The sequence below is a fragment of the Cygnus atratus genome, chromosome 24 (assembly GCF_013377495.2).
Source record: "Cygnus atratus isolate AKBS03 ecotype Queensland, Australia chromosome 24, CAtr_DNAZoo_HiC_assembly, whole genome shotgun sequence".
Taxonomy (NCBI): Eukaryota; Metazoa; Chordata; class Aves; order Anseriformes; family Anatidae; genus Cygnus; species Cygnus atratus.
Window position 1 is genome coordinate 4865763 of NC_066385.1, and position 27791 is coordinate 4893553.

The window sequence follows — 27791 nt, forward strand, 5'->3', positions numbered from 1 at the left end:
GTTGGGTGCTGGGTGCTGGTGATGCAGGGTGCTGGATGCCGGTGGTACTGGGGTGTTGGTGGTGCTGGGGCATTGCTGGTGCTGGGTGCTGGTGGTGCATGGTGCCGGGGTATTGCCGGTAGTGCAGGATGCTGGGTGGTGGGTGCCAGTGGTGCTGGGCGCCGGTGCAGGATGCAGGGTGCTGGGTCCCGGTAACGCACGGTGCTGGGTACGGTGCGGGACGCAGGCTGCTGGGTCCCGGCGGTGCAGGATGCCGGGTGCCGGGTGCCGGCGATGCAGGGTGCTGGATGCCGGTGGTGCTGGGTGCTGGGTGCCGGTGATGCACGGTGCCGGTGGTGCCGGGTACGGTGCAGGATGCCCGCCGCAGCCCCCCGGGGGCCGCCGCAGCCCCGCCCCGCCGCGCCCTGCCGGTGCCGCCCGTGTCCTCCGCTCCGCCAGGGGGCGGCGGTGCCGGCGCGGCGCGGTGCGGGCCCCACCCGGCGGGCGGCGGGCGGCGGCGGGGCGCGGGGGACAATACCGGGGCGGCGCGGCCCGGCCCGGTTCGGCGCGGATCGGCTCGGTTCGACCCGGATCGGATCCGTTCTGCCCGGATCGGTTCAGCCCGGCCCGGCTCAGCCCGGTTCAGCCCGGCTCGGCTCGGTTCGGTTCGTCCCGGCTCGTCCCGGTACGGCCCGGCACCATGCTGGCCCTCTTCAACAAGCTGCTGGACTGGTTCCGGGCGCTCTTCTGGAAGGAGGAGATGGAGCTGACCCTGGTGGGGCTGCAGTACTCGGGCAAGACCACCTTCGTCAACGTCATCGCGGTGAGCACCGGGAACCGACAGCCCCCCCCCCCCCCCCCCCTCCCCCGCGCCCCCCCTGTCCCGGGACAGCCCCGAGCCGGGTCCCCGCCGTGCCCCGGGACCACCGGGACCGGGTAGGGGCGGCCCCGAGGAGCCTGGGCTCGGCTGGGCCCTGCCACCGCTGTTTGGCCCCGGTACCGCCGGTAGCACCGGTCCTGGTCCCGGTCCCGGTCCTGATCCTGATCCCGGTCCCGATCCTGGTCCCGGTCCCGGTCCTGGTCCTGGTCCCGGTCCCAGTCCCGGTCCCGGTCCCGTCCCCGCCGCAGGCCGTGCTTTGTCACGGGTGCCCCCAGCCAGCCCCAGGCCTCGCCGCCACCGCGGCCTCGCCTCGCAGGGTGCCGCTCCGCATCCTCCCCTTAGCGCCAAAACCAGCCTTTTTTTCATTTATTTATTTTTTTTTAAATATTTTGTCGCAGCGGCACCGAGGAGCCCCAACCGGGCCGGGCCACCTGGCCGGAGCTGACCCGGTGCGTCCCCACGCTGGGGACATCTCATCTCCCCTGGGGACATCTCATCTCCCCAGGGGACCGAACCCCGCAGCCGGGGGGCTCCGCACCCCACCCGGGGCCAGCTTTGCTCCTGGGGGGTCCCCACGAAGCCCCCGTCGCCCCCAGCTTTTTGGGGCACCGCTGCGTTATCGCCACCCTCCCCAAGCGCGCCCGCCCTGCCCGCGGTGCACCCCAAAGGGACGGTGCCACCGCTGTTTGGGGGCATTTTGGGGTCTCGGGGGGAGTTTTGGGGTCTCGGGGGGCTCGCTGGGGGAGGCGGACCCGGCAGACGTCTCCGAGGCTGTCCCGGTTCCCAGCCGTGACCCTTTTTTTTTTGTGGGTTGTCCCTCGGCTCCACAGCGGGGTGCTGGGGGGGGGGGGGGGGGGTTGCAGAGGATTTGGGAGCTTCATCGCGCTGCAGCTGTGCTCCGTGGGAGGGTTTCTGTCGGTGCTGGGCACATCAGGGATGGAAAATGCCCTCCCTGCGGAGCCTGGAGGCCGAGGGGCGATGCCCACGAGCGCACCGATGTGCTTCAGGCCCTGGAGGCCTGGGTGTCCTGGTCTCTGCCCTGTTCCTGGTGGCTGCCGCTTGCTTGGGAGCGCTCAGAGCTCGGGTCCTGGGCTCCTTCTCCGAGCAAACGCGCGCCAGCCTCGGGTGGCGGGGAGCTTTGTGGCTCAGGGATGCTGACCCTAAGAACCAGCCCTTTTGGGGGCCGCTTCGTCCCCGCCATGGTTTGTTCTGAGGTCCTGTGTCAGGGTGGGACGTGGCGGTGCCATGTGCAGGCTCAGTCCTGCTCCCAAGCTCTGCTGGCCCCCTCGTCAGGGGCAGATAGGCTGTGTAAAAAAAAAAAAATCTAGGAGAAAATAATCTGTTCCCTCTAGAACTAACCGGCTGGGGCTTTATCCCAAACCCGCTGGGCTGCTGTGGCCGTGTGGGGCTGGAAATGGCTGGGGATGGTCCCGAGGGAAGCTCCAACACGTGGGTTTGGTTTCATTTCTGGGGGTGTTCGGGGAGCTGGGAGCTCCGCAAGGGGTGTGCGGCGCCCTGGCACTCGGTTTGGCTCTGGTTGTTGAGCAAGGTGCTCAGCCTCTGTCTGCGAAGTTGTCTGGAAAGTTCAGATTTTGTGGCGGACGCAGACTAAAAATAAGCGGTGACCTTTGAGATAACGCCCCGTAAACGTGGACTCGGCAGAGGCAGCTGGAAAAAAACCAACCCCAAAAACTCCCAGCCCGACAGGATCCGCGTGAGAAGCGCCTGAACCATCTCGTCTGCCCTGAAGGTGGTGGAGCAGAAGTGCTTGGAGGGGAAGTAGCCGTGATTCAGGCTTCTGGGTAAAAAGACAAACCAAACGGAGCTCTTGAGAAGCGTCAGATTTCGGCACAGAGATGTGCCCAGGGCCCAGATGACGTTCCCCAGGCCGCGGAGCCATCCTGGCCTCGGGGCTGGAGCTGCCCCGGGAGGAAGAGGCTTTGCGTCCTGGCGTCCAGGACTTGCGGCTGCCGTTCTTCACCCAGCTGCAAAAATTGAATCGAGGTTGCTGGAAGTCGGGACGGCTTTGCTGGGGGCAGCCACATCGGGTGGTAAACCAGGACTTTTCCTGGGTGACCTGGGTGCTGTTTCCTTCGCAGGCTCCTTTTTTCTTTCCCTGGCTGTAGGGAGCTGAAGCCTCAGGGGCTGTTTGCAAGGAGGGCTGAGGGGCTGTAAAATGCCTCTGCTCTTGGCTTTCACCTCGGCTTTAACCAGGAGCTTTCAGCTGCCCGTTCCCCAGGGGAGTTTGGGGCCGACGAGGGGCACAAAGGAGGGTCGAGAGTTTTGGGATCCCCTCGGTGGCGCAGTCAGAAACGTTCAGCCGTGGGATGTGCTCAGAAACAGACAGCTTCGTGTGATCCATCGTCGCACACACACCGAGGAGCCTCTCTGCTGTGGTTTAACCCCGGCAGGCAGCTCAGCACCGCGCGGCTCAGCTCCCCCCACCTCCCCCAGCGGTGGGGAGAGGATGGGAAAGGTGGAAGCGAGGAAACACAGCTCGAGATAGAGGCAGTTCCCCGGGTGAAGGAGAAGCTGCGTGTGCAAGCCAAGCAAGAGGAGGACCCCGCTCACTCCTTGCCGCCGGCAGGCAGCTGTTCAGCCATTTCCAGGAGAGCAGGGCTCGTCGCGCGTAATGGTTTGTGGGGAAGACAAACGCCATCGCTCTGAACGTCCCCCCCCACCCTGCTTTCCCCCCCCTTTTTACTGCCGGGCGCGGCGCGGCACATCCCTGCTGCCCGCCGTCCTGGCTGCCTGCCCCCGGTGGGAGCAGCTGGGAAGGAAGTGGTACCCGCGTCGGGGTGTTACCAGCCTTATTCCCATCCTAAACCCACGGCGCGGCACCGGGCCGGCTGCTCGGAAGGAAATTAACTCTCTCCCAGCCAGAAGCAGGCTGCAGAAGCTCGGTGCCGTGACCGCTTCTCCGGTGGTGCTGGACCCTGCGCCCCTGCCTGGTGCTTCTCTTGCACCCGAGCTCCTAACCCAGGAGGAGGTGGGGTTGGGGGGCGAATTTCTCCGTGTTCCTGGCGGAGAAGGAGCCTTGCTGCTGCGAGCTCGTCCAGCGTGAGCCGAGGAAAACGGGCAGCAGGATGCCAAGTACGCGTCGCGCGGCACAGAGCAGAGCTTTAAGCAGCTTTCACCTGCCTGGCGAGGGTCAGGGGGCAGGCGGCAGCAGGACAGAGCAGGACCGGGCATCCTGCTCTCCCCTTTCTGCTGGGCACCGTCTCCGTTGCTCCTGGCAGGAACCCACAGCGAGCCCGGCGGCTTGCCCCGAGGAGCAGAGCGTGGCAGGGCCGTGAGCCGGCCCTGGTGCCACGGGATCCAGCCCACGGGTGGATGTGGGTGCCCTGGGTGGGTGCACCCAGCCCGGCGCTCAGCACCGTGCACGTCCCATCCTGTGCCGACCCCAGCCCGCACAGGTGAAGCCCCCTGGGCACTGAGGGTAGTGAGGATGCTGAGTGGGAGCAGCCCAGGTGAGGTCCTCGAGTTACCCCTCGGCACAACCCGAGGTCCGGACGCAGCTCCTTAAGGAGTGTTGCAGTTACTCCTTTTTTTTTTTTTTTTTTTTTTTTTTTAATTAAAGAGCACAAACTGAAAAGGAAGCCCCAGCAGAATGTAAACATTTGCAGGGTGTGAAGTTAGGAGGCGGCGGGAGCCTACAGCGGCGTGGGTCGGAGCTCTGCGCTCCAAACCCTGCGGAGCTGGATCCAGGTGGAAGAGCTGAGCACCACCGGCGGTGGGAAGCCTGCTGGGGGCTTTATTTCCCTGCCTGGTCAGGAGCTGGGGTTTCCCTGGCCTGGTGGTATAAATCCCCCAGCTCCAGCCTTACCAGAGGACTTTTGCCACGTCCCCGTCTCTCCCCTGGGCTTTCACAGCCTGCGCCCGCCGCTGGGTTCCCCGTTTGGCGTGTTCTGTTTTTATTTTTTCCCCTTTCAATGCAAAAAATAAATGCAGTCCTCAGTTCCTCTAAAACTGGTGAATGTGTCAGCATCGGCCCAGCTCTGGGCTTCATCACTCCCGCTTTTTAATTATTGCCATTATGCGTGTTTGCTCCGCTAATTGACCCGACTTCTCGGGAGCAGCAGCTTCCAGCAGGCGGAACGGTTTCTGCGGGCACTGCTGAAATATTTACCTCGGTCTCCTCTTCCCTGCCTCGGAGAAAGTCAGGGGTTTTGTTAAAAATTCGGTTTTTCCTTTTGGGGCACACGATGCACCCCGGAATCTCAAGGAGATGGAAGGCACGAGCCCGGCGAGGCTTTGTAGCCCAGCGAGGCTCCTTTCCTGCTGTGCTGTGGGGGATTTATCCTTTGGGGCCGGCGGGCTCGGAGCCGTGTCTCCAGCAGGGGTAAGTGCACTCGGGTCTCCCAGAGGACCCTCGGAGCCCATGGTGGCTCCGGCAGGCGCTCCGAACCCCCAGCAGCCTCCTGGCCTGGGGTTTGGAGCCCGGCTGCTGGTGCTGGGCCCCTGGGGCACAAAGTCCTTCCCCCAGCAACACAGCCAGTGATGCCTCTGGACGCGAAGCCGGGGCAGGGCACGGCCAGGTGTGTGCTGAGCAGCACACTTTACGCACACCAGACCCTTTTTATTCCCTTCCCCCTCGGCTGCCACCTTTGTTCCCGTCCACAGCCTCTCCGCTCTTCCCTGGGTGACTTTTTACCCCAGAACTCGATAACCACCTCTGTTTCGCTTACCTGGGGGATCCCCTGGAGCTTCCCCTTGATTAAACCCGGCTGAGGAAGGGGAGCAGGAGGACGGAAGGGGGGGAGGTCGAGCGGGGAGCGACGGCTGGAGGCCCGTGGGGAACCAGAGCCCTGGGGGAAGCGGGGGAATGGGAACGCTGCGCTTCTGCAGGCGATCGAGGGACATGGAGCAACCTCGGAAAGCCCAGGGGTCGGAGCGGGGTTGGACCGTGGGGAGGGGGCAGGTGGGTGCTGGCCGTGTCAGAGCAGGGCATGGAGGCGTTTTGGGGTGGGGAACGGGTTAAACAGCACGTCTCTGGGAGCCTTTGGGGTCTTTAGGGCTTTGGGGAGCCTTTAGGGTCCCGTCATTGGGGCCTTTCTCGCTCAGGCTGGGTCGGCTGCAGCCCAGCGGTGCCGCGTGGCTCCGGCACGCCTGGGGATGTGTGCCGGGCTCTTCCTCCATCAGGAGGGCTGCTACGGGAGGAGCTGGCACCTCTGCCTCGTCCCACGGCACCTGGAGACCTCTGCCTGCTGCCCTGCGTCGCGGGACAGGCTTGGGGTGCCGTGGGGGTGCCGTCACGGACGTGTCCCAGATGAGGGCAAACGGCTCGGGAGCTTGTCGGCAGTGCCAGGGGCTGTCTGGAGGTGAGAACGAATGTTGCAGCAGCTCTGGTACAGAGGTGCCTCCTGCACCCTGCGGCTGTGCCGTGTCCCCAGGGCTCGGGGGCTGCAGGGGGCCGCTGGGTGTCCCTCTCCTGCGGCTGCCCCGGGTCCGTGCCGTGGTCCGGGGGCGTTCGGGGCTGCGGTGCGGTGCCGGAGAAGCAAAAGCAGCCCAAGGATTTTCTCTTCCATCTGAGAAGCCTGGTTTTCCTGAAAGAAACAGGGCTTCTGTTTTACCACCCTTCTTTATCTTAAGTATCATAAAAAAAAAAAAAAAAAGAAAGAAAAAAAAAAACCACACAGCTGCATTGCAGGGAGGAGGATGAGTCTGTCCTGGAGAGCACCGTCGTACCTGGGGCTGAGGGCAGCGTGGGCTCTGCTGGCATCTCCTGGGCTCCCAGACCAGCCTGGTGGCTACCCCCAGATGTGTCCCCAGGGAATTTTTTGCTCCCGAGGTCCCTGGGGACCACGGTGCTGGGTGTGCCCAGCGCCAGGTCGAGGAGAGCAGCGCAGCCCCGTTGGGATGCGGTAGCTCGCGCTGCGAGGCGGCACGGTGAGGAATTCGGGGTTTCAGCCTGGGAGCTTGAATTTTCAAGCTGAGGGGCGGTGCAGAGCCGGGCCCCAGACCCTCGACCCTCCGAAGCTGTTTGGCTTTTGTTAATTGTCGGCGTTGTGGCGTGGGAGCTGAGAAATCGCTCAGAAATCTCCCTGAGCTGGCCTGGCCTGGCCGCCCGGGGGAGATTTCCTTTGGCTCTGTGCCTCAGGATGCTCAGCTGGACTTTTAGGGGGGGGGGGGCAAAAATCTGCTAACTTGCTACTCCTGACCCGGCACGGCCGAATTTGGGGCCAGTAGGAAGGGTCGGAGGGGTTGCTGCACTGCAGGGTTGAGCCAGCTTGTGGAGAGACCTGGCCCCAACGATGTAGCCCCAAAATTGACCTTTCCTGGCAGGATTTGTGCGCCCGCTGGAGGAATCCCTCCTGGTGCTGCTTCCCGTCTTCCTCGCGAGCGGTCGATGCGTCTGGGCAGGGTCTGGGGGGGGGGGGGGGGGGGTCAGCATGGATGCTGTGACCCCAAATCTGGGGACAAGATGCACCCAGTGGCCTTATTGCACTCCTGCAGCTGGGCTGGGGGGCTCAGGGGTGCTCTGCTTGGCCACGGGGCCTCAGAGGGCCGGTCCTGGGGCTGGCAGCGGGCAGACGTGCCGGGGGGGCACCCATGGGTGCCAGGACAACGCGGGGACCGCGTGCGATCCATCCTGCACCGCGCCGTGTCACCTTCCCAGCCTGGCCTTTGTGGGCAGCGGGAGGGGGTTTGAGTCGTCCCCTTCCCTTGGTAGGATCCCTCGGGGATCCTGCAGCACCCAAGAGACCTCTAGCGATCGTATCTTCCAGTCAAAGCTCGGCGATACCCCAAAACCTGGCTGGTGAAGCCGCATTTTGGGTCGAACCTGGGTACATGAGAGCCGCCCCCCGTGTCAGAATAGCTGGAGGAATTCCTGGCTGCTCCCAGCCCCAGCTGCTCGTCCCCGAGGTGGTTTTGGGGTGCTCGCGGAGACCTGGCTGCCGTTGTCTGTTGCCAGGAGGCAGAAAGGAAAGGAGAAGCGGAAGCAGCGCGTGCTGCGGGGCTGCTGGGGGGGGTTAGGAGAACCCTGAGGACTTGCTGACGCGGTGGGTCTGGGCAGGCGGGTCGCCCCCCCCCCCTCCCCCCCCCCCCCCCCCCCACCAGGCACTAAATTGTGCTTAGCAGAAAATGGCACGGATTTCCCTTTCCGAGGGCTGTGGGAACTAAAATAACCCCCCCAGGAGCCCTAGAGGAACAGATTTTGAGCCACCGAGGGTGGCCGGGGGGGAGCTGTGCCGTCTGCGGCGGCTCCTGCAGGACTTCCACGTCCCTCGTGGTGCGTGGGGACGGGTGGCCTCTCGCTGGGCTGAGCGTGTTCTCTGCTCCCCTTCGAGGGGAAGGTCTCAGGCCGCAGGGTTTCCTCCTGGATTTATGTGGATTTTGTGAGCGGGACCTCAGCGTGTGCCCAAAGTCACCTTGGAGGGCTCCTGGGCCAGAGCTGGTGCAGGGCAGGCAGCGGCAGCGTGTCCCTGTGCTGCCTCTGTCCCCTCCGCTCTCGTTTTGTTCCCTTAAGGAGGGACCTGCACGGGCCTGGCAGAGGATTTGGGGTTATCAGAAGCCAGGCTGTCACCCACAGCCCTGCTGAGCTGCTCGGGGCAGGCTGGTGGGTTTCCGAGCCTCCTGACACGATCCGATTTGCCTTGCAGTCAGGCCAGTTCAACGAAGACATGATCCCGACCGTGGGCTTCAACATGAGGAAGATCACCAAGGGCAACGTTACCATAAAGGTGGGGTACAGAAAATAAACCCGGGGGGCGATCTTGGGATGGGAGACGGGTTGAAGGCAGACTTGTGGGCTCTGCTGGGGGCTGAAGGAGGCTGCAGTTAGGAGGATCTGCCCCCTGGGGTTTGCAGATACCCTCCGGAGGAGACCATAAGGATAGAGGAGATGTAAATCCTTGCAGCAGGAGCCAGGCTGCACGGCTGGAGGCTTTGTTTTACTTCTGGCTTGCTGGCAGGGACTCGCAGACACGGTCACCTTGCTGAGGGTGGGAGGGCTGGGAGGAAGGTCAGGGCCTGCAGCTGGGGTCGGGGCCTCCAGAGTAAAGGGAGGGGAGACCCCTGCCCGTCCTGGGTCCTGCAGGTCCCCAGGCTGCAGGAGGAGATGGCTGTGGGCCGGGTGTCTCCTGCTGCAGCTCAGTCTGAAGCTGGGTGGGCATCTCTGCCTGCTGCAGCATTTCTGAGGGCAAAGCTGAGTACTTTGAAATGCATCCTCTGGGCTCCCGGGGAGGTGGGCATGGGGAAGAGACCCCAGGCTTTGGCCAGGGGCCCTCTCCACGCGACCGGAGGCTTGTTGCACCCGGGTGAGTTGCTCTCCAGCTCCTTGTGAGGATTCCTTGTGTCTTTATCAAACCTGGAGCCCCCAGCTTGGGTCTGAGACCAGGCACTGGTGGGCGAGGAGGAGGGGATGGGGCTGGTTTGGGGCACGCGGGGGGGCTCCCTGCGGTGCGGGGCCGGGCAGCGGGTGATGCCACCTTCTTCTTCTCCCCGTCACAGCTCTGGGACATCGGCGGCCAGCCCCGCTTCCGCAGCATGTGGGAGCGGTACTGCCGTGGAGTGAGTGCCATCGTGTGAGTATCCGCGAGCGCGCGCATCGAGGCAGAGCTTGGCCGGCCGGGGGGGGCACCGTCCCTTTGTCCCTGTCACCCTACCCGAGGGTGCTGAGCAGGGCTGAGCTGGCTCTGCTGCCGGGGTTGCTTCCCCTGGGACTGGCACGGTGCAGGGTGCTGCAATCGGTGCCCCCACAGGCTTTGAGCACGGGCAGCAACAGGAGCTCGAGTTTCTGCAGCATAACAGCCGTGGGGGACCCTTCCCTTGTGCTCAGCGTCCCTCAGCCCGGCTGTGTTCCCTGCCTTTCCCTGCTCCTCTGCTTTCCCCTGGTCGTCGGGGGGGCGCTGAGCAAAGGTCCCCGTGTCGCACGGCCCTTTCCAAGAGGGTAATGGCCAGCAGCACGTTCCCAGGTCGGTGTTTGTGTGCTGCCGGGTGAACTTTGTGCCTAGAGGAGCCTGCAACACTTGCTGCTGCCTGTCAGCAGCCTCCGAGTGTCTCCGCGTGTCCCCTGCTGGCAAATCCTGCAGCAAGCTCCGTCCCAGAGAGTCCGGGGTGGGGATGAGTCTGGCAAGACATCCATAGGAAGCAGGCTGCGTGCTCCTAAGGACAAATATTTCCCTGGGAGCCGAGGTCAGCGTTGTTTAAACCCAGGTAGAAAATCAGATCGTTTTGTTCTTCACCAGCTGACCGTGCCCTGGGATTTGGGGAGGGCTGGTTTTCTGTACGGCCCCTCTGAACTGCAGGGCTGGTGAGTGAGGAGGGATGGGGATGTCTTAAAAACGAGCTCCGCACGTGGCAGAGCCCTCGGCTCGCTCCTGGGTTGCAGCTCGGGGGCATTTCTGCAGCTCTTGCATGGTGCTTGGGCTGGTTTCTCAGCACGCGAGGGTCCTGTCCCACACGGGAAAGCCGTGCGTAACCGATGGGGCCATGTAGCAGGAGCACATCCTTTCGCTGCCTCGCAGCATTCCAACCAGGCATTTTCCCAAAGCAGCCGTCCTGCTGGGAGGAGAGGAGGGGCCCGTGGCCATCCAGGATGCGCTCCAGCCTGCACTCCTCACCTTGGGCTGTGTCACGTCCCTTTTCTCTTGCCTTCAGCCCCCCTGCCTGCCATGCCAGCAGGCAGTGCCACGTTTTTCCCCCCTCCTCCCAGCACAGCAGTGCGTGTCGTACGCCTTACGAAGGAGCTGAAGGCTCTTTTCCCGTTTTTAATGAGGCCTGAGGATCTTGATGGTGTTTCTCACTTCTTCTCTCTCAACTTCTTGATCTGTACAATAAAGTCTGCGTTGGTCAGTTCCTCTCCTCTCCTTTGGCTTCACTTTCGTGCTTTTCAGGATGGGTGTAAACCCCCAAGAGCTAAACTCCTTCGCTGAATCTCCCCTCATTTACCCAGAGCAAGCACTGCTGGCTGCTGCCTTCCCCAGGCCCTTCTCTGGGCATCCCGGCTCATTTCAGAGCAGGCAGCTCCGTCCCCATGCCGTGACGGTTCTTGTGGTTTTGGCACCGTGTCTTCCCTTATTCCCTGCTGGTGCAGGACCGAGGCTCTTCCCACTACGTCTTTGTCTGCTGCAGCTCTTGCTCGGCATCCTCTGCTCTGAGTGCCTCCATCAGGAGGTGGCTGCGTGCAGGCGAGCATCTCGGGGACACTTGGGGACAGTGTGCCCTGCAGCTCCTCCCCAGGGCACGTTCAGCCCTACCTGTCACTTTTCCCTGGTGGGCAGCAGGGTGAAGCCCCCCGGGGGATGTTGAGGGCTCCTTCACCCCAGGAGGGCCGTGGAGTCCCTGGGGGTGCGAGGGCAGAAGGAGGGTTTGGTGCTGGCGGGGACCCGAGCGCAGCAGGACGCGCCGGTACGTCCGCGGGTGCCTGCGCTCAGCGTGTCCTTCCCGTGCAGGTACATGGTGGATGCCGCCGACCAGGAGAAGATAGAGGCCTCCAAGAACGAGCTTCACAACCTGCTGGACAAGCCGCAGCTCCAGGGCATCCCGGTGAGCTGCTGCCTGGGCAGGGCGCCCTGCGGGGGGGGCTCCCCGCTGCCAACGGGGTCAGGGGGGGATCCCCAACCCCGCTGCACCCCCGCAGGAGCTGGGGACCGATGCTTCCTAGCCCAGGGCCGGGCTACAGAGCTCGTTCACAGCTCGGAGGGAGGTGTAGAAAAGACCAAAATAAACCCCCTTACGGGTGAGATTGCAGGAATCCGCACCTGATTTAGGGGGGGTCTCATCGCCTAGGAGGGCAGCTGCGTGGCTGTGACGTTTGGGGTGGGACCCACGGCGGTGCTGGGCACGCCGAGCGTGCCGGGGTGGGACACCAACAGAGCATCCCGAACGGGCATCCCTTGGGAGGAGCTGATCTAGGACCTCGCAGCGCATCCCAGGCGTTCGCTGCCAGCTAATTTAAGCTTCTGACATAACATGCTGCATTTGCAGCACTTCTGAGTGCTTTTGGTTTTTTTTTTCGAGAACAAGTCTACTCCAAGTGTAAGCTCGGGGGTGCCGCGCTGCTCGCAGAAACCCTAATTCCCCTGGGGAAGGAAGGCAGCTGCAGCCTCCTGTCCCCGTCCGTGGCGCGCTCAGGAGGTCCTGCCCGGTGATTATTCGCTTTGCGTGGTCTGAGGATGTCTTTGTGGGTGTGAAAAGCCGTGAAGCAGGAGATGTGTGGCTGGTGCAAACAGCTCTGCCCTTACTGGGCGGGTCCTGATAACGGCGCTTTTAGCCCCTCCACTTCCACTCGTGGTTTTTGCTCTGGGGTAAATGCTCCTGGAAGTGTCCTATGTGGCACGGGGGGATCGGGTGCCCTCCAGGGAGGGTACTGTGTGGGGCCAGCCTCTCACTGGGAATAGAAAGTACCCAGGAGATGCTGTGCGTGAGCTAGTTTAGGCTATTAATTGAAGGGCTCTGCCTTCTCCTTGCCTGCTGAGGGGGTTTTCTCTACTCAGGTACCCCCTGGAGAAGTGCCCAGGGCTGCCTTACGTCCCAGCAGGGTCTGGTTCTGGGTGCCAGCAGCAATCCCCTGCCTGGGCTGGCGGCCAGGAGCTTCACGTGTCCCCTCTCCCCTTCTGCAGGTCCTAGTCCTGGGGAACAAGCGAGACCTCCCCGGTGCCTTGGATGAGAAGGAGCTCATCGAGAAGATGTGAGTGTGCTGGCGGCTGCTCCGTGCCCAGCTGGGACACATCCTGTCCCCAGCACCCCGGCTGGAGGAGCAGGGCCTGGCGCCTGGGCTCCCTGTGCCACAGGGGGGCGCGGGGGCCCGGCCGTGCTCAGGGCTTGGTGCTCGGGGCTCGGAGGCGGTGTGGGGTCCCGCAGGGTCCTGCCCCTTCCCTGCCTTCCTCCTGCTCCAGCCCCGGGGCCTCTCGCCACCCCAGGGAGGGCTGGGCCCTGCATTTGTGGCTCTGGGCACCTCAGCACCACCCCTGTCCTGGGGGCACCCCGTGCAGTCCCAAATCCTTGGTGCCCCATCTCCCAGCAGTGTTTTGGGATGCTCCGAGGGAAGCTGTGTGGTTTCTTGGCCAGGCTCTCCTTGGGGCCGTGTTCCCCCTGCCCCTCACGTAGCCCCCGCAGTGAGCTGAGCACAAACCTGCCCATCAGCCGGCAGGATCCGTGCGCCAGCGTCCTCACCTGTCCTGTCTGGAGGTCCCCAGGAGGTTGGGGTGACATTTCCCTGGCAAGGGTGCCTGGCTCCAAGGGGACCCTTTGAAAGGCTCCCCAGGGACACCTCCCGTGGGTGCAGACCCGCGGGGGCTGCAGCAGCCAGCCTGAGCTCGCCCTCTCCCGCAGGAACCTTTCCGCCATCCAGGACCGAGAGATCTGCTGCTACTCCATCTCCTGCAAAGAAAAGGACAACATCGGTGAGTGCCGGCACCTCGGGGTGCCACGGGGGGGAGCAGGGGTGCTGCAGCGCACCCAGGCTGTTCCCCACGTACAGGACAAGGGGCGACGGCTGGAGGGAGAGGCTGTAACCATCCCTTGCCTTCGCAGACATCACCCTACAGTGGCTTATTCAGCACTCGAAGTCCAGGAGAAGCTGAGATCCCGCAGGCTGCAGCTCGGGTCGGGAAGATGCCATTGTACAAGCCCATGCCCCCCCCCCCTTCCTTCTCCTGCTCTGTCCCTCCAGCTCTCTCTCTAGATGGGTATTTTTAGGGGACCCCAAACTCCGCTCGCATTGAGGCGGAGCCCTTGTTTTTATTGTAAAGAACATGTCCGACTCTGCCCTCCTCTCCTCTCCTCTCTCTGTCTCTTCCTCCCGTTTTGGCACTGTTCTGTTGTTGTCTGTGTATACAGTATATATATATATGTATATATATTTTAATTTTTTAATTTAAGAGCTAGCGCTGTTACTAAACTGGGCCCCGGGAGCTGTAGGAAGGCTGTGGGCCCCCGAGGCCGGCTGAGGGTCAGCACCGGGAGGAAGATGAGGGTGGTGGCAGGAGGAAGATGAGGGTGGTGACAGCAAGCGGCCCCCAGGAAGGAGCCGGGCAGGTCCCCTGGGGCTCCCTCACCCCTTCCCGGGGTGAACCCCCCCCAGGGGTGCAGCATCCTGGGGGTGCGGGGAGCCTGCCTGCCCTGCCCCTCCCAAACTCCACCTCCCACGGGCAGGGTTTTGGGGAGGGGCAATGCCATCTCCTCCCCCCTCCCCAAGGCTCTTTGCCCCCCTGTGAGGCTGGGGTCAGGTCGGGGACCCACCACAACCACGTTGCCTCCCCCCTGCCCCGGCCTCTCCTCGCTGCCCTGGGCGCATCGCCCCCCCAGCCCTGTGCCCCCCCTGCCTGGGCCGGATCCTGCCCCAGCCGTGCTGCTCCAGGGGCTGGTGCTGACACAGGGGGGGAGCCCAGCAGCCCCCCAGCGGGGGAGCAGGGGCTGGCCCTGCTGGTCCCCTCTCTGCTCCAGCTGCCCCCGGAGGCACCTCTTACCCGCGTCCCGGGGAGGCTGGGGTGGTCCCGCACGCTCCAAAGGGCATTTTGGGGGGGCGGAGGGGGGCTGGGGGCTGCTGGCCTCGGCCGAGGACATCACGGGGCGGGGGGGGACACGGAGGCACTTTCCCCTGGGATGATGACACCTTCCCCAGTGTCATCTGCAGCGAGGGGGTGCCCTGGGATGTGTCCCCCTCCTGCACCAGCCCCGGCTCTGTTCCCCAGCCTGGGGGGCCTGGGGTTGGCAGGGTCGGGGGGGGGGGGGGGGGGTGGTGGAAGAGACCTGGGGAGCCAGGGAGGTTTTTTTGTGCCCGCTGCTGAGTTGTGAGGTCTCTGTGCAGCCTTGGGGCCGGGCCAGCTTGCTCTGGGCCAGTTTGGGGGGGGGGGGGGAATATTGCTGGGTGGGGGGGGCAGGGGGGGATGCTGGCAGCAGCAGGGGGGGCGCGTGGTGGGGCGGCACAGCGGGGAGGCACCGGCCTGTCCCCAGCCCCAGGCTGGGGGGGACAGGGTGGGGGTGGCCTGGGGTGGGGGCTCTCACAGCCCCTGCGCGGCTCCAGGGGGGCGGTGAGGCCGGGGGAGGGGTCCTCTTCTGTTCTCGTTTTTGCAGAATTGCACAAAGAGAGGTTTCCTTTTTTTTTTTTTTTTTTTTAATTTAATGAATTGTAAAGTGTCGTCATTCCTCCCCCCCCCCCCTTTTTTTTTTTTAAGAGATATTTTGGCTCAGACTTGACCTCTGTCGGGAAATGATTCTTGTAACTGTACAATTTTTTTGCCTCCTAATGATAATAAATTAACAATTTTGCGTTGCTGGGGGTGGTTGCAGTCGTTGCTTGCTCTCCGCAGCTGCCACCCCTCCGCCCTCGGGGCCGTGCCCGTGCCTCGCAGGATGGGGTCCCCGCTCCTCGCCCTGCAGCACCCGGTGCTGGAACCCGGCTGATGGCCCCGGCTGCTTCATTTTCTTGTCCTGGATGTGCAGAGGGACTCAGAAACCCTCCGGCTGTGGCCATCGCTGCTGCCAGACCCTCCTCACCCACACCCGGCCTCGGCGCTGTTGTGGGATGGTGACACTGGTTTTGGTGTGGGGTTGCTGGGGGGGCTCCTGCCCCACCTCCCTGCCCCCTTTACCTGTGCCAGCTCCTTCCCAGGGCTTTTGGCCAGTGCTGGTGGGGGGGCACCCCTGCCCTGCATCCCTCGGGGCTGTCCCATTGCACCCAGGGCTGCGCTTCGTGCTCCCGAGCCCCCTGCCCGGGGTACCTGGGTGCGGGGTCTGAGCGGGGCCGGGCTCCAGCCTTGCACTGGGACCCTGCATCACCCGCAGCCCCCCCACACTTGCTCCTTCCCTGCCCCCAGCCTGGCTCCCTCCTCCCCACGCACCCAGCAGCAACAAGCCGCCCATTGTTTGCCCTTGGCCGGGGCTCAGGACGGAGCGGCACGGAGCGAGCGCATGAGAGCGGCCACCTCTCCCTGCCTCCCGCCGCCCCCACGGGGCTGGACCCCGACCAGGACCCTGCTTGTCCCCCAGCCAGCCTGCCAGCCACCCGCACCCCATTTTTTGTGCCTGCACCCCGAGCTGGGACCCCCCCCTTTTCTCCCCTTCCTTGAAGCCCCCAAACCCCTGCGGCACCAGCATCGCCAACACCGGCCCGGGGAGGTGGGGGGTGGGGGGGGGGGGGGCGCTGGGTTTTGGCGGTGGAAAAGAAAAACCCGATTTTGTGCTTTGGGAAGAAAAACTGGGGCTTTTGTCTCCTTGGTAACAGGGCTGAGAAAGCCAAGCTCGGTGGGTGCCGGCGGCGCACAAAGCCCGCAGTGAGCCCCCCGCATTCACCCGGCCGTAGCAACCCGTCTCCCTCGCCCCGGCATCCCACGGGCTGGGGCGGGCGCCAGCCGCACACAAGGAGCTTTCACAGCCCCTGCACGGGGGGGGCCAGCACCGCCAGCCTGCCCCCGGCCCGCTCCCACCTTCGGGGTGCTCTCAGCGGCCCCAAAAGGGAGCAGGAGCCCGGGGCGAGGGGGAGGCCGTGGGGTTTGGGGGAGCCGGTGGTGTGAAATCAGCATTTGGGGAGCATTTGCCCTCCCCGTGGGCAAAGGATGCGTGGGGTTGGGTGGGTGAAAGCCCAGTGCTGGGCTTTACTGGGACCAGTTCAAAGCTCCGAGCCTGGTGCTCAGGGGGCTCAGCAACACCCCAGAGGGACTGGGACAGGGGAGCTGGGCGCCTTTCCCCGTCTCCTTTAGGTGCTGCCTGCCCCAGTGGGACTGCTTTCCTGCCCCTGTGTGTCCCCCCACGTCCTCCCCAAGCTGCCCATGCCCACCCAGAGCCCCCCAGCCCGAGGGAGGAGCGGGGGTCCCAATCAGATTCCCCCCCAGGCGCTGCTGGACGGCTGCAGGCACGACGTGCTCTAGCTTACTGGTTTATTGAGCTCTTACAGGGCACTGCTGGGACCCGCTGGTGGCTGGGACCTTCCCCTACGGTGGAAGGGGGCCGACAGGAGGGGACGGGGCAGGACGAGGGCAGGTTGCGTTTGCTAAAAGTCCTCTGCGAACCCTCCTTGGTATCGGAGGGGACCTTTCCTGCGCAGCTCCATCACCGGAGCAGCACCCCCTGAGCCCGGCCGGGCAGCAGGGACGGAGGGTGCAGGATGGAGGGTGCTGCTGTCCTCCCGGCCTCTGGGCAGAGGCGAGGAAGCCGCCGACGTAGCCACGAGGCCAGGACCCCCGCCTGCCCAACACGGGGTCAGAAGCCCCCCGGCGCAGCCCCTGAGCTGCTGCTTCTTGCTTTGCTCCACGTCCAGACACGGGCACTAAAACGACGTTTGGTCTCGGGAGGAGGTGGCAAAACGAATCTCTACAGCCCCCAGGGCGGCGCTTAGCACGGCGTGCCTAGGGCCAGGAGGGGCGGGGGGGACTCCCGGGGCTTGTCGAAGAAGATGGAGGAGGACATCTCCGTTTTGAGCTTGCTGTCGGAACTGCCCTCGCTGGAGGCGGCGTCGGGGCCACAACCCTCGCAGCAGCAGCAGCAGCAGTCCATGAAGGCCTGGCCCAGGGGCCTGCAGAGGCACAGGAGCAGGACGGGCGTCACCGAGCACTTGAAGAAGAGGAAGAACTGGTTGATGAGGCCGAGCAGGTCCAAGGTCTGCTTGGACATGTCAGGGGACATGTAGGCCACCACGATGTTGCAGACGTTCTCGGGGGTGGCGCAGAGCCCGTAGACGACGGCCAGCCCGATGATGGTGCAGTTCAGGTGCCTCTCGCACTGCCCGTGCTTCGTCCCTCGGCTCTCGGCCTTCTTCTCGCCGCCGCCGACCCGGCGGGTCACCAGCTGGCAGCTCACGGTGAAGAGGACGGGCAGGCAGAAGTAGCAGCCGAAGTACCACCACATCCGCGCGTTCTGGTAGGTGAGCACCAGCGAGTAGACGGACTCGGGCAGCTTGGCCGAAGGCCTCATGGTGCAGTACTCCGACACCGCGCCCGACACGGGCGACGTGTCCTGCGCCAGCTGCCAGAGCAGGATCTCCGGCACCGAGAGCGTCATGGAGCCCACCCAGATGACGGCCAGCTTGGCGATGATGGACTGGCACCGCTCGATGGGCCGGGCGCTGGCCTGCGGGCTGGTGGCTGCGTGGAACCGGTCGATGCCCAGGGCGCAGAGGCTGAAGGTGGTGACTCCCAGCGACGACACCTAGCAAGGGGGGAGGTAGAAGAAGTGGGTTTCTCTACAAGGACACCTCAGGGGGTTGGTTTTATCACCTTGGGGGGTTTGGTTTTATCACCTCAGTGACCAACCCCCAACTACCCAAGCCCACAGCCCTCGAGCCTTTCTCCCTGGTTTTACGGAGGTCACGGCCTGTGGCTGCATCCCAGGTTTGGGGCCGCTTTCCTGTGACTCCTGAAAGGGCACGGGATGAAAATGTCCCTTTTTGACTTGTCTGTCCCTGCTGAAAGGGCACGGGAATAAAATGTCCCTTTTATGCCCTGTCTGTCCCTGCCCCGCTCCCCGTCCTGCAGCAGGGAAAGGCCTCGGTGGGTGGCTGTCTGTCCATCCAGCCGGGGTGGGGATGGCAGGATTGTCCCTCAGGCTCTTCCTCCTTTCTGAATGGGTTTAGGAGAGAAAAAGCAGGGAGCATCACCCTCAGCAGAGCCTTCCCAGGGCCCCCCAGCTGCCCCGTCCCTGCCCTGCCTCCTGCTGCCCAAAGGAGCCAGAGCTGCCCTTGTCACAAATCAGCTCGGGGCAATTTCCGCTGCATTGAAAATGGCAGGAAAAACATCCCCGTATGCCAAGGGGAAGAGGCCAGAGGAGGCAAAGGGAGGGCTGGCAAGGCACTGAGGGTCACAATCAGCATTCATCATCCCGGCTCCGGGGACGCAGCATCGCTCAGCGCCAAGCCCCAGGAGCACGGCGCAGTCACATGCTGGTGCCTCCTGGCCCCGGGGCCATTCCTGGCCTCACGAAGCCACCCACCAATAGGTTTGGCAAGAAAAAGGGCCGGCACCCTGACCCCAAACCAGGTCGGGCATCCCCGCCCAGCCTTTTGCAGTGGTCCTGGCTCGGCCTCGTGAGCGTTGCAGAGCACAGCCGCTCGTGCCCAACACCCAGTGTCACCATCCAGCTACACTCAGCAGCATCTCCCCCGACTCAGCACCACAGCCCCAGCCCAAAATTTCCTCCCTGCCCCGTCACCCAGGGCCACTGCTCGTGTCCCAGCACCTCTGCCCCACAGCCAGAGCCACCCTGAGCATCCAGCATGGATGCTGTGTGCCACCACGGCGCTGGCCGTGCCACTGCCTCTCCTCCACCCTGTGCTGTTCCCCAGTCTCTCCTCTCCCTCCTGGTGCCCATGGTCCCAGCGTGCAGCTCGGGCTCAGCACAGCACCCTTCCCCTGTGACCCAGCACCGTGGGGGAGAGCAGATTTGCTCCTGGTGGGGCCCATCCTGCAGCCTGAGATGTTTGCACCGTGCCGGGACCGTGCCTCCCTGGGGCTGTGCCATCAGCAGCCCCCATGTCTCAGCAGCCCTCTTGCCCCCTGGGGGGACCCAGCTGTCCCCAGGGCACCGTGGTGCTGCTGGGTCACTGCACTCGGAGATGCTACCTCCAGGAGAACCCCCCCACGGACACGGCCTGGGGTTCAGGCCACGGCAGGCCCTCCTCAAGAAGGGGGCTGGTTTGGGGACTGCCCCCTTTCCTCTCCATATTCCTGCCCCTCTCTGAGTCCTCTTTCTGCATGGCCGTGACATGGGAGGCCTGAGGTGGAGGAGAGGGATGAGACCCCCCAGAAAGGAGTAGCCCCTGCCTGCTGAGCAGTGGGGATGTGGCTGGGAGGGATGGGACTGCCCCGTGTTTCCTCCAGCAAGCACCAGAGCCGTGCCTGGCAGCTGGCACACAGCTGTGGGCACCATCGCCCAGGCCTGCACCCAAAGGACCCAGCAGCAGCACTGGGTGCCAAGCTGTGACCCCCCTGCCTCTGCAGACCTCCCCCCCCCCTGCAATGGCACCCAGGAGTCCTGCGGGTCCCAGCCTCCAGCAGAAGCGGGACAGCTCAGGGGGATTTTGGGGAGGGGTTGTGATGGGACGTATGCCGTCGAGTGGGCCTGGCGCTTAGGGACGTGGTTCAGTGGTGGACTTGGCAGGGTCAGGTTGATGGTTCTGCTTTACGATCTGAAGGGTCTTTTCCAACCTAAATGGTTCTGGGATTCTTCGAGTCTACATCCTGGGGCCATTTTTTGGCTGTCTGACGGGCGTGGGCATGGAGGGGGCCAGCGGCACAGGGGATGCCCCACAGCCTGGGTTTGTTCAGTGCAAGAGCAGGACCCTGCAAAAACACCCGGGGGAGTTTTTCCTCACCCCACCCATCCCATTACCACGACCCCAGCAGCCTTTTCTAAATGGCAGCCACCCTGTCCTACGTGGGGCTTGGGGATCAGGAAAAATCTCAGGTTCCCGACCCTAATCCTGCCCCAGCACCGCTCCCCAGTGCCCCACCTGCAGCCCCCTGCCCTCAGTCCCCCCCCAGCAGCCACCACAGCCAGCACTGGGGGTGTTGGGCTGGGACGGGGACAGACGGACGGACGGATCCCACGGACAGAAGGCTGGACAAAGGAGGGTTTCATGGGCTCTTCTCAGCCCTGGGAGCACCGGTGCTGGCTGCAGAGCCCAGGGCAGAGGCAGCAGGAGGGGTAACATTGGGAATGTCCCTCGGCTCCTTGCAGAGCCCCGTGGTGGGGTCTGGGACACACAGCCCCTGTGCCAGGCCCCAAAACAAGGGGGCAGAGAGGAGCCCCTGGAGGGCCCCGTGCAGCGCCTTACCTCCATGAAGGGCACGATGCGGCACGAGATGTCCCCCAGCAGCCTCTTCTTGGTGATCTCATTGAAGATGACCACGGGCAGGCAGAAGAAGAGGATGAGGAAGTCCCAGAAGGCCAGGCTGGCCAGGATGGAGTTCCAGGCGCTCTTCATGTAGTAGTTGTGCCACACGATGCACATCACAGAGAGGTTCCCGATGATGCCCACGGCGAAGACGATGAGGGACAGGAACATGACGGCGTAGGCGCTGTACGAGTTCTCCGTCACTGGGTACAGCGGGTTCTGGATTTGCAGCCTCCTGTCAGACACCGTGGTGAGGTTTGCTCGGGGTTCAACCCCCTGCCCGTCCGTGGGGACCCCTCGCTGCTGCTCCGCGGGGTCCGTGCTGGAGGGCACCAGGGCCTTGGTGGGGTGCAGGCTGGCGGAGTTGATGGGCCGGGGGAACTCCACGCGCACCCCCGGCACGTATTGCTGCACCGATTTGGAGTCCTCCACCGTGCCCCGGCGCAGCCGCACCTCCGGGGCGATGCGGGGCAGCGTCCTACCTCCAGGCTGCCCGGCTGTGCCTCGCATCGCCGCGGTCCCCAGCAGTGCCAGCAGCAGGAGGACGAGTGAGGGCGGCGAAGGCATGGTCCCCAAGGCACCCGCTGGAGGAAGAGGTCGCAGGAGATGCAGCAGCCCCGAGCGCAGCAACCCCGGGGCTGCGGGGAGCGAGGGAGGCGTCTGGAGGAGCACCCGCTCTGTCCGGCTCTGGCCGCTGCTCTGGGCTCTCCGGAGAGCTCTGGGCAGAATAAAAGCTGCTGGGGAGAGGCAGAGACAGGCCCTCTGCTGGTCACCCACCCGCTCCCGGGGAGGCTGCCAAGCACTGCAGAGCCACGCCAGAGCCTGGGCCGGGCATCCCGGCACGTCCCCACGGCACCCCAAATCCCCCTGGCACCCCCCAGAGCAGCCTGGGCTGAGGATGCCGAGGGCTGAGCGCCAGGGAGAGCTCAGAGCTCAGCCCTTGCCACCTGCCAGCCCCCAGACACGGGCACTGCGTGTCCCCTGTCCCCTTCCCTGCCACTCTCAGCCTGCACCCAGGATGTCCTTGAACAGCCAGGCCACTTGGCCAGCTCCCGGGTAAGGAGCGGGATGTGGGTGCAAGGAAGGACAGGCTGCCCTCCGGCACAGCTCCTTGCTGCTCTGGGGCGTCAGATCTGCTGGCCCTGCTCTCCCAAGATTTATTGCTGCTTCCCCTGCTGATTTCCCCCTGGGACAGGGGTTTGGATAGGACTGAGGGTCCCCGATCCCCTGTAGCCACCTCTCCCCACTCCCATCAACTCTCCTGTCACAGGCCTTTTGGATCTCTCAAATTCACAGGACAACAAATTTTGTAAATTAAACTTTAAGAGCTCCATTTGGATCTCTCAGATTTACAGGACAACATATTTTGTAAATTAAACTTTATTTTATGAGCTCCAGGAGGAAAAAGAAACAAAAGCAACAAGCAGGGGCTCTGTCCCCTTTGCACTGCCTAGCCTAGCAGGTGAATGCAGGAATTCATCACTTCAATTCACGAGGTTCCCAACTCACAAATTCTCTGCTGCGATTTGTAACTTGTAAACCACGCCTGCGTTAACTTCTCACCCGGGCACCCGGGGACGAAGCAGTTCCCCAGCCAGCAGTGGGAGCGCTCGCCCTTCCTCCTCTATCCTCAGGGTGCAGGAGTCCCCACGGCACACGGGGAAGCACGAACCCTCAGCAGCCTGGCTGCTGCTGGATCTGCTGCAAAAGATCTGCTGGATCTGCTACAAAAACCCATCGACACGCTGCAGGAGATGGCGAGCTGCAAGTGACGGCTGTGTTCTGCCCATCCCGCCCTGCCTGTGTGCTCTCATGTTGGTCCCAGCATGAGTTAAACATGCCAAAAGCTGAGGTCAGACATGGTGCCCCTGCACCCTCCACCTCTCCTCTGTGCTCCTGGTCCCCTGTCTCTTCTCTCCCCTTGCACTGTCACCTCCTCCCCGTGACTGCAGCACCCTAGGGACCAAGGTCCGGCTGGGAACAAGCCCGGTGGCACAGAGGCAGCCCACAGGGATGCAAGCCAGGATGGAGGTAGTGGGGTTACCCCAGATATGGGGGGCTCAGGTCTGTCCCTTTTCCGTGTGGGGCGGTGTTGGAGCCCAGAGGGTGACGGCAGCTGGCAGGAAGCAGGACATGTGCCGACGAGGTGGGTTTCAGCAGTGGGGTGCTCCTGCTGTGCTCAAAATCATGTTGTGGGCAGCCGGCCCGTGGTGCTCGGTCACCTCAGCTGGTGGCAGAGACCCCCCCGGCCCCCCGGCCCTCCAGGGGAGGCAGGAGGAGGCTCTGCTCTCCCACCACTTGGCCCAGTGCAAGCCCTTCCTTCCTCCCTCGTAGGCTCTCCCCACTGCCCGTGATGCTGCCAGGCAGCAGCGGCCCCCAAAATTCTGGGCTCACCAGCAGCCCAGGGCTGTGCCTGGCTTCTTGCCTCTCTCACGTGGCTTCTCCCACCCCCCAGGTGCTGCTCCTCGTCTCCTGAGAGCGCTGTGCTTTGTGAGCATCATTTGGATCCGGCCGAAGGGGAGCAGAGGATTTCAGCTCCTGCTGGGCTCTGCAGGGGCAGGCGGTGGAAATGGCTGAGGTCTGTCCTGGGAGCAGTGGGTGCACAGGGACAGGCACCTCAAGGGGATTTCTGGTCTGGTGCTCCCCTTGAAGTGAATTCTGGTCCGACTCTCCAATATCCCACCTGCAGGAGGGGAAGAACAGCTCTGCCAGAGCTCAATGATGCCCAAGGGTCGTGCAGGATCAGGCTGCAGGTGGCTACAGCCAGGGGTGAACCTGTGAAGGGTCAGGAGACCAGCCCCAGGGGTTGTGACTGCTCTGGCCTGGGCCCAGCAAACCATATCTCAAATGAGCCAATGTTCTCATTAGCGGGCAACAAACCCCTAAAACGTGTGAGCTGTGAATGCTGAAAACTGGTGTGCAGAGGGGCACGGCGCTGTGCTCAGATGTGGGGACGCAAGCGGAGCCTGGGCACAGCAACTTGGGCAGCCGAGCACGGCCACGGTTGTAATTATGTAGGAGATGGGGAGCTGTTCCCTGGTGTGGTGGTGGAGGAGGAGGAGGAGGAGGAGAGGGAGATGGAGGAGGAGGAGGAGGAGGAGGAGGAGGAGGAGGAGGAGGAGCAGAGCGTTCCCCAGTGCGCGCACCAGCTCGGAGGAGGGAGCCCTCGGTGCGCTCCTCGGCTGCTGGCAGGGTGCTGGCAGCTGGCACCCTCAGCCCAGTGTTTTTTCTGGAAGGAGAGGGAGCTATTTTTAGTTTCATTTCATTGCTGTTGCACAACAGCCAGGTGTGTCAGGGAACTGCCTGAAGACAACAGCAGAGTTCACTGGGGCAAGGTGACACCCGGGTGCCACGGTGGTGACCCCGGCGGGCTGCCCGAGCCGCCGCCCCGAGCTCCTCTCCCCTTACCCCTCGTCCAGGAGCTCCCCCAGCAGAGGCTGCCCCCAGTTTGGGGGCCAGACAGCAGCCCCAGACACTGGGAACCACACATTTATCTCCTCCAGCCCAGATTCACAGACAGGCTGAGGCTGTTTCTCGGGAGATGGGTGTGTGCCTGCGTCCTGCAGACGTCTCCGGGGAGGTGCTGCATCAGTCAGAGCTCCCAAGTGTGACCCGGGAGAGGTTTCTTCCCAAATCCCCCCTTCCAGATACTTCATCCAACCTAAGAATCGCGTGTTCCCACCCTGGGCCCATGGGGACAGCACCCCACGGTAACAAGTCCAGAATTATCTGATAGAAAAGGGGCAAAGCCAGAAGAGTTTCAGAGTCACGAAGCCTCTCAGCTTCACCTCCCAACCACTGCGCCCACACACGGCTGAGATGGAGGAGGCTGGAATAGAAATCCTGGCAGCGATGTGCCCGAAGCGCCCACAGGTGTGCTGACGGGGAGCCGGCTGGGTGCCCGTACATAGGGATGTGGCTGTCTGTGCACGGAGCCAGGAGCATGTCCTCTCAGAGGTGACAGCACCAGCGATGCTGAGCTGTTTGCAGGAGGGACAAGCTCCTTGTGGCGTGCATCAGACGGAGCCCTGGGGGTCTCCTTCATGTGGCCATGTGCCTGCTGCTCGGCCACCAGGGGCCCCACCACGGTGCCGAGCCATGTCAGTGCCGAGCAGCCTCCCCAAAGCCCCTGGGACATCCCGAAGCCATCCACCTCGTGCTCCGCTCTCGTCAGGAGCACAGCAGACCTGAGCAGTGACCCACCTGCTGTCACCCACCCGCCTGGTGGCACCTCACACGTCCCCTCTTGCTGGGGTGGCCGGGAGGGCAGGCGAGAGCCAAACGCTTCCTGAGAGGAGGGAAAGGGCTCCCTGTTGTTTGCACCTCCAGCATCCACAGGAGCAAAGCAGCAACAGGGGGTTGGGCACGTCTGCCCTGTGCCCTCACGGTGATATGCTTGCTTCTTAGGAAAGTGAGGAGAGGGCAGGGAAGGGACACGGCAAACATGGATGGGGCTGGTGCAGGCACAGCTGCTGAGCGAGGACGTGGGGCTGTGGACGCGGGGCAGCTGGAGGTGGGCTTGGGTGAGGATGCCCTGCGGTGGGCACCAGCACCACTACAGCCCCCATTCCCCCGGTCTCACTGCTGGCGGCCGAGACCCTGCTCTGTGTGTCCGGATTAACCCCACGTGTGCTGAGCCCACCTCGCTGCGGGATGCTTGGCGTTCCCATCAGGGTCCTGGCAGCGCCCACCCTGCACGCTGGTGGCTCGGCCCAGAAGCTGGGTGATTTTTTGGGGTGAAGCAGCGATGTTGGAGCAGCTTCTCCAGCTGCTCAGGAACTGTGGAAGGCTTCCACGAGCTGCCCATGGCTTCTCTATCTCCTCCCCAGGAGCTCGTGCAGAGCAAACCCACGGGGCCGCCGGTTCTCCTCCTCCTCCCTGCAGGCAGCGTTCCCACCAGGAGCCACATTAAAGCATGATGTGAAGGCTCAGCCTGGCTCCACAGTGGGGAAACCAGGAGGGCGAGGGGGATTTCTTTGAGCAGGAGCTGCCGGGGCTGCCTGGGGGTGGCCGGGCTCTCTGCGGGGCTGGGGCCACGCTGCCTGCACCGGGAGGCGTTTTATCGGCCTTTCTGTTGGCAGCGGGGCGGTCGCTTTGTGTCCAGGGGGAGGAACTGACAGCCCAAGGCGAGTTCAGCTTAGGGAAAAGACAATATTTGCCAGGGCAATAAAACGAGCCGTGTCCTGGAAGCAGTGAGAGGCTGCTCGGGGAGGCGCCGAGCTCGGCCCCTTTGCCCGAGCCCACTCGGCTCTCTGCCCTCCAATCCCCTATGCAGGCAGGAGGGCTCACAAGTGCACAGCTGCGACTGGGAGCAAAACCGAGGTCCTTGCAGAAAATAGGCCATCTTCAAACCCTCTACCTTCATTTTTTTGGGGGAAAGGCGTTCTCTCTGTTTGCTTCAGCTCGGTGCCTCCGACTCTTCTGGTGACCCCTCATTTTTCCCTGCTCTGGGTAAAACCTCGGGCTCCCTAGCTGCTGCGTCCCCTGCTCAGGCTGTGCCACGCTGCAGCTGGGAGCTTCTGAGCTGTACAGAGCTGGGATTTGGGGAACTATCGCAGCATCCCCTCCTTAAGTCCTTGGGGACATCACCGGTGGAGTCCTGGCTCCTCCCGCAGCGTGGGGGCTAAAACCCCCTGGGGCGCAGGGCGCAGCCGGGGCCGTGGGGCTCCCAAAGGGGTGAGGGGATGGTGCAAGGCCACCGCTGCCATCCCCGCCGGTGTCGGCAGAGGGAGAGGCGGTGTGGGTGCCCTGCGATTGCAACCCTGGTGCCTGCCCCAGCGCTGGGAAGCCCTGATGGAAAATCACCTGCCCGCAGGAGGATGGGTGCTGAGCAGCCCTGCGGTGCTGTGCGAGCACGGCGCTGGCTGCCTCCCGTGCGCTGCTCGAACCGGCCAAGGTCAGGGAGCAAAAGTGAGGGACAAGTGATAGGATATAGGGAAACAGTCTGAAGTGGTGCCAGGGGATGTCTAGCTTGGAGATGGGGCAGAATTTCTTCACGCAGAGCGGGGTCGGGCATCAGAACGGGCTGCCCAGGGAGGTGGTGGGGTCCCCGTCCCTGGAGGTATTTAACAGATGTGGACGTGGCACCGAGGGACGTGGGTTAGTGATGGGACTCGGTAGGTCAGGTTGGTGGTGGGACTTGGTGATCCTGAACTTTTCCAGCCTAATAATTTTATGATCCTGTGGTTTGTGCTTACCGGGAACACCGTGGCTTGGTGCCCGAGTGCCACGGGGCTGCCAGGGGGCCTGGTGGCACTGTCACTGCAGGATGGGGCCATGCCCAGCGCTGGGCACAGACAGACCTGGAGCAGTGTGAGGGGCCGTGGTGCACCCAGGGGGACCTGGCAGTGAGCAGCTCGCAGTGGGGACACAGATCTCCACGCTGCCATTCAGAGCCCCCCACCCCAAATCCAGGCTCGGTCTCCTGAGCTGCCTCTCCTGGTTGCCCCCCATTTCCCTTCAAACCAAGTGGCTCCTTACCACGGCACTGAGGGCCTGACGCTGCGAGGTGCTGAGCATCCCCAGAACTGTCCATCCTCGCTGGTGGCTGCCACCAGGCCCTGCAGAGCCAGCACCGCCATGCGCCCTGGCCTGCGGGGCGCTGCCAACCGGGGACCCTGGGGACACGCAGGGCTGAGGGGGGGTCTGCCTGCTCGTTGTGCACCAAGCCAGTGCTGTGAGGGTGCTGAGGAGGGTCCTGACCGTGCCCTGGGCTGCCCACAGCCCTGCTGAGCCTCAGGGAGGGGGATTTGCCCCCAGAGCGCTGGCGGGGAGCGGAGCACCGCGGTGACATTTGGCAGCTGCCGCAGTCGCCCCACCCTGGGTGGGGACGAAGGTCACCCTGCAGAAAGTTCGGCTGCTTGCTGACGGAAAAAAATGGGGAAATTCCCTGCTCTGTGCGCATGCAAATGAGGGCCGGGGCTGAGGACCCTCTGCCCAAGAAGCCCTCCCCTTCTCCAAGCCCCCCCAGTGCTGGGGGGCTCTCCGTGCTGTCACCTCCCAGGCCACCAGCTCGGCACAGTGGCCTCAGGAACCTGTCCTCCACCTGAGATGTCCCAGCCACAGGGGCACAGCTGCATCCCCAGGGCAGCCCATAGGTGAATCAGGGCGGGAATAAGCCAGAAACCCCCCCCTCCTGGCCCTGATGGACCCAGAGGA

The 27791-nt window shown here is 63.7% G+C and overlaps 2 protein-coding genes across 2 annotated transcripts; one reads left to right on the forward strand and one right to left on the reverse strand.

Annotated features, from left to right (window-relative positions):
- Positions 1-458: 458 nt before the first annotated feature.
- Positions 459-13686, forward strand: ARL8A (ADP ribosylation factor like GTPase 8A). Its single transcript, XM_035561620.2, has 7 exons — positions 459-802; positions 8464-8544; positions 9314-9387; positions 11257-11350; positions 12427-12494; positions 13139-13209; positions 13340-13686. The coding sequence occupies exons 1-7, from the start codon at positions 680-682 to the stop codon at positions 13387-13389; spliced, it is 561 nt and encodes a 186-aa protein (XP_035417513.1). The 5' UTR covers positions 459-679; the 3' UTR covers positions 13390-13686.
- A 3426-nt stretch (positions 13687-17112) lies between these two features.
- On the reverse strand, positions 17113-27214 carry GPR37L1 (G protein-coupled receptor 37 like 1). Its single transcript, XM_035561362.1, is given in 4 exon segments — positions 17113-17950; positions 20574-21410; positions 21413-21500; positions 27114-27214. Coding segments are annotated over 4 exon segments (1839 nt in total). The 3' UTR covers positions 17113-17137.
- Between the last annotated feature and the right edge of the window lie 577 nt (positions 27215-27791).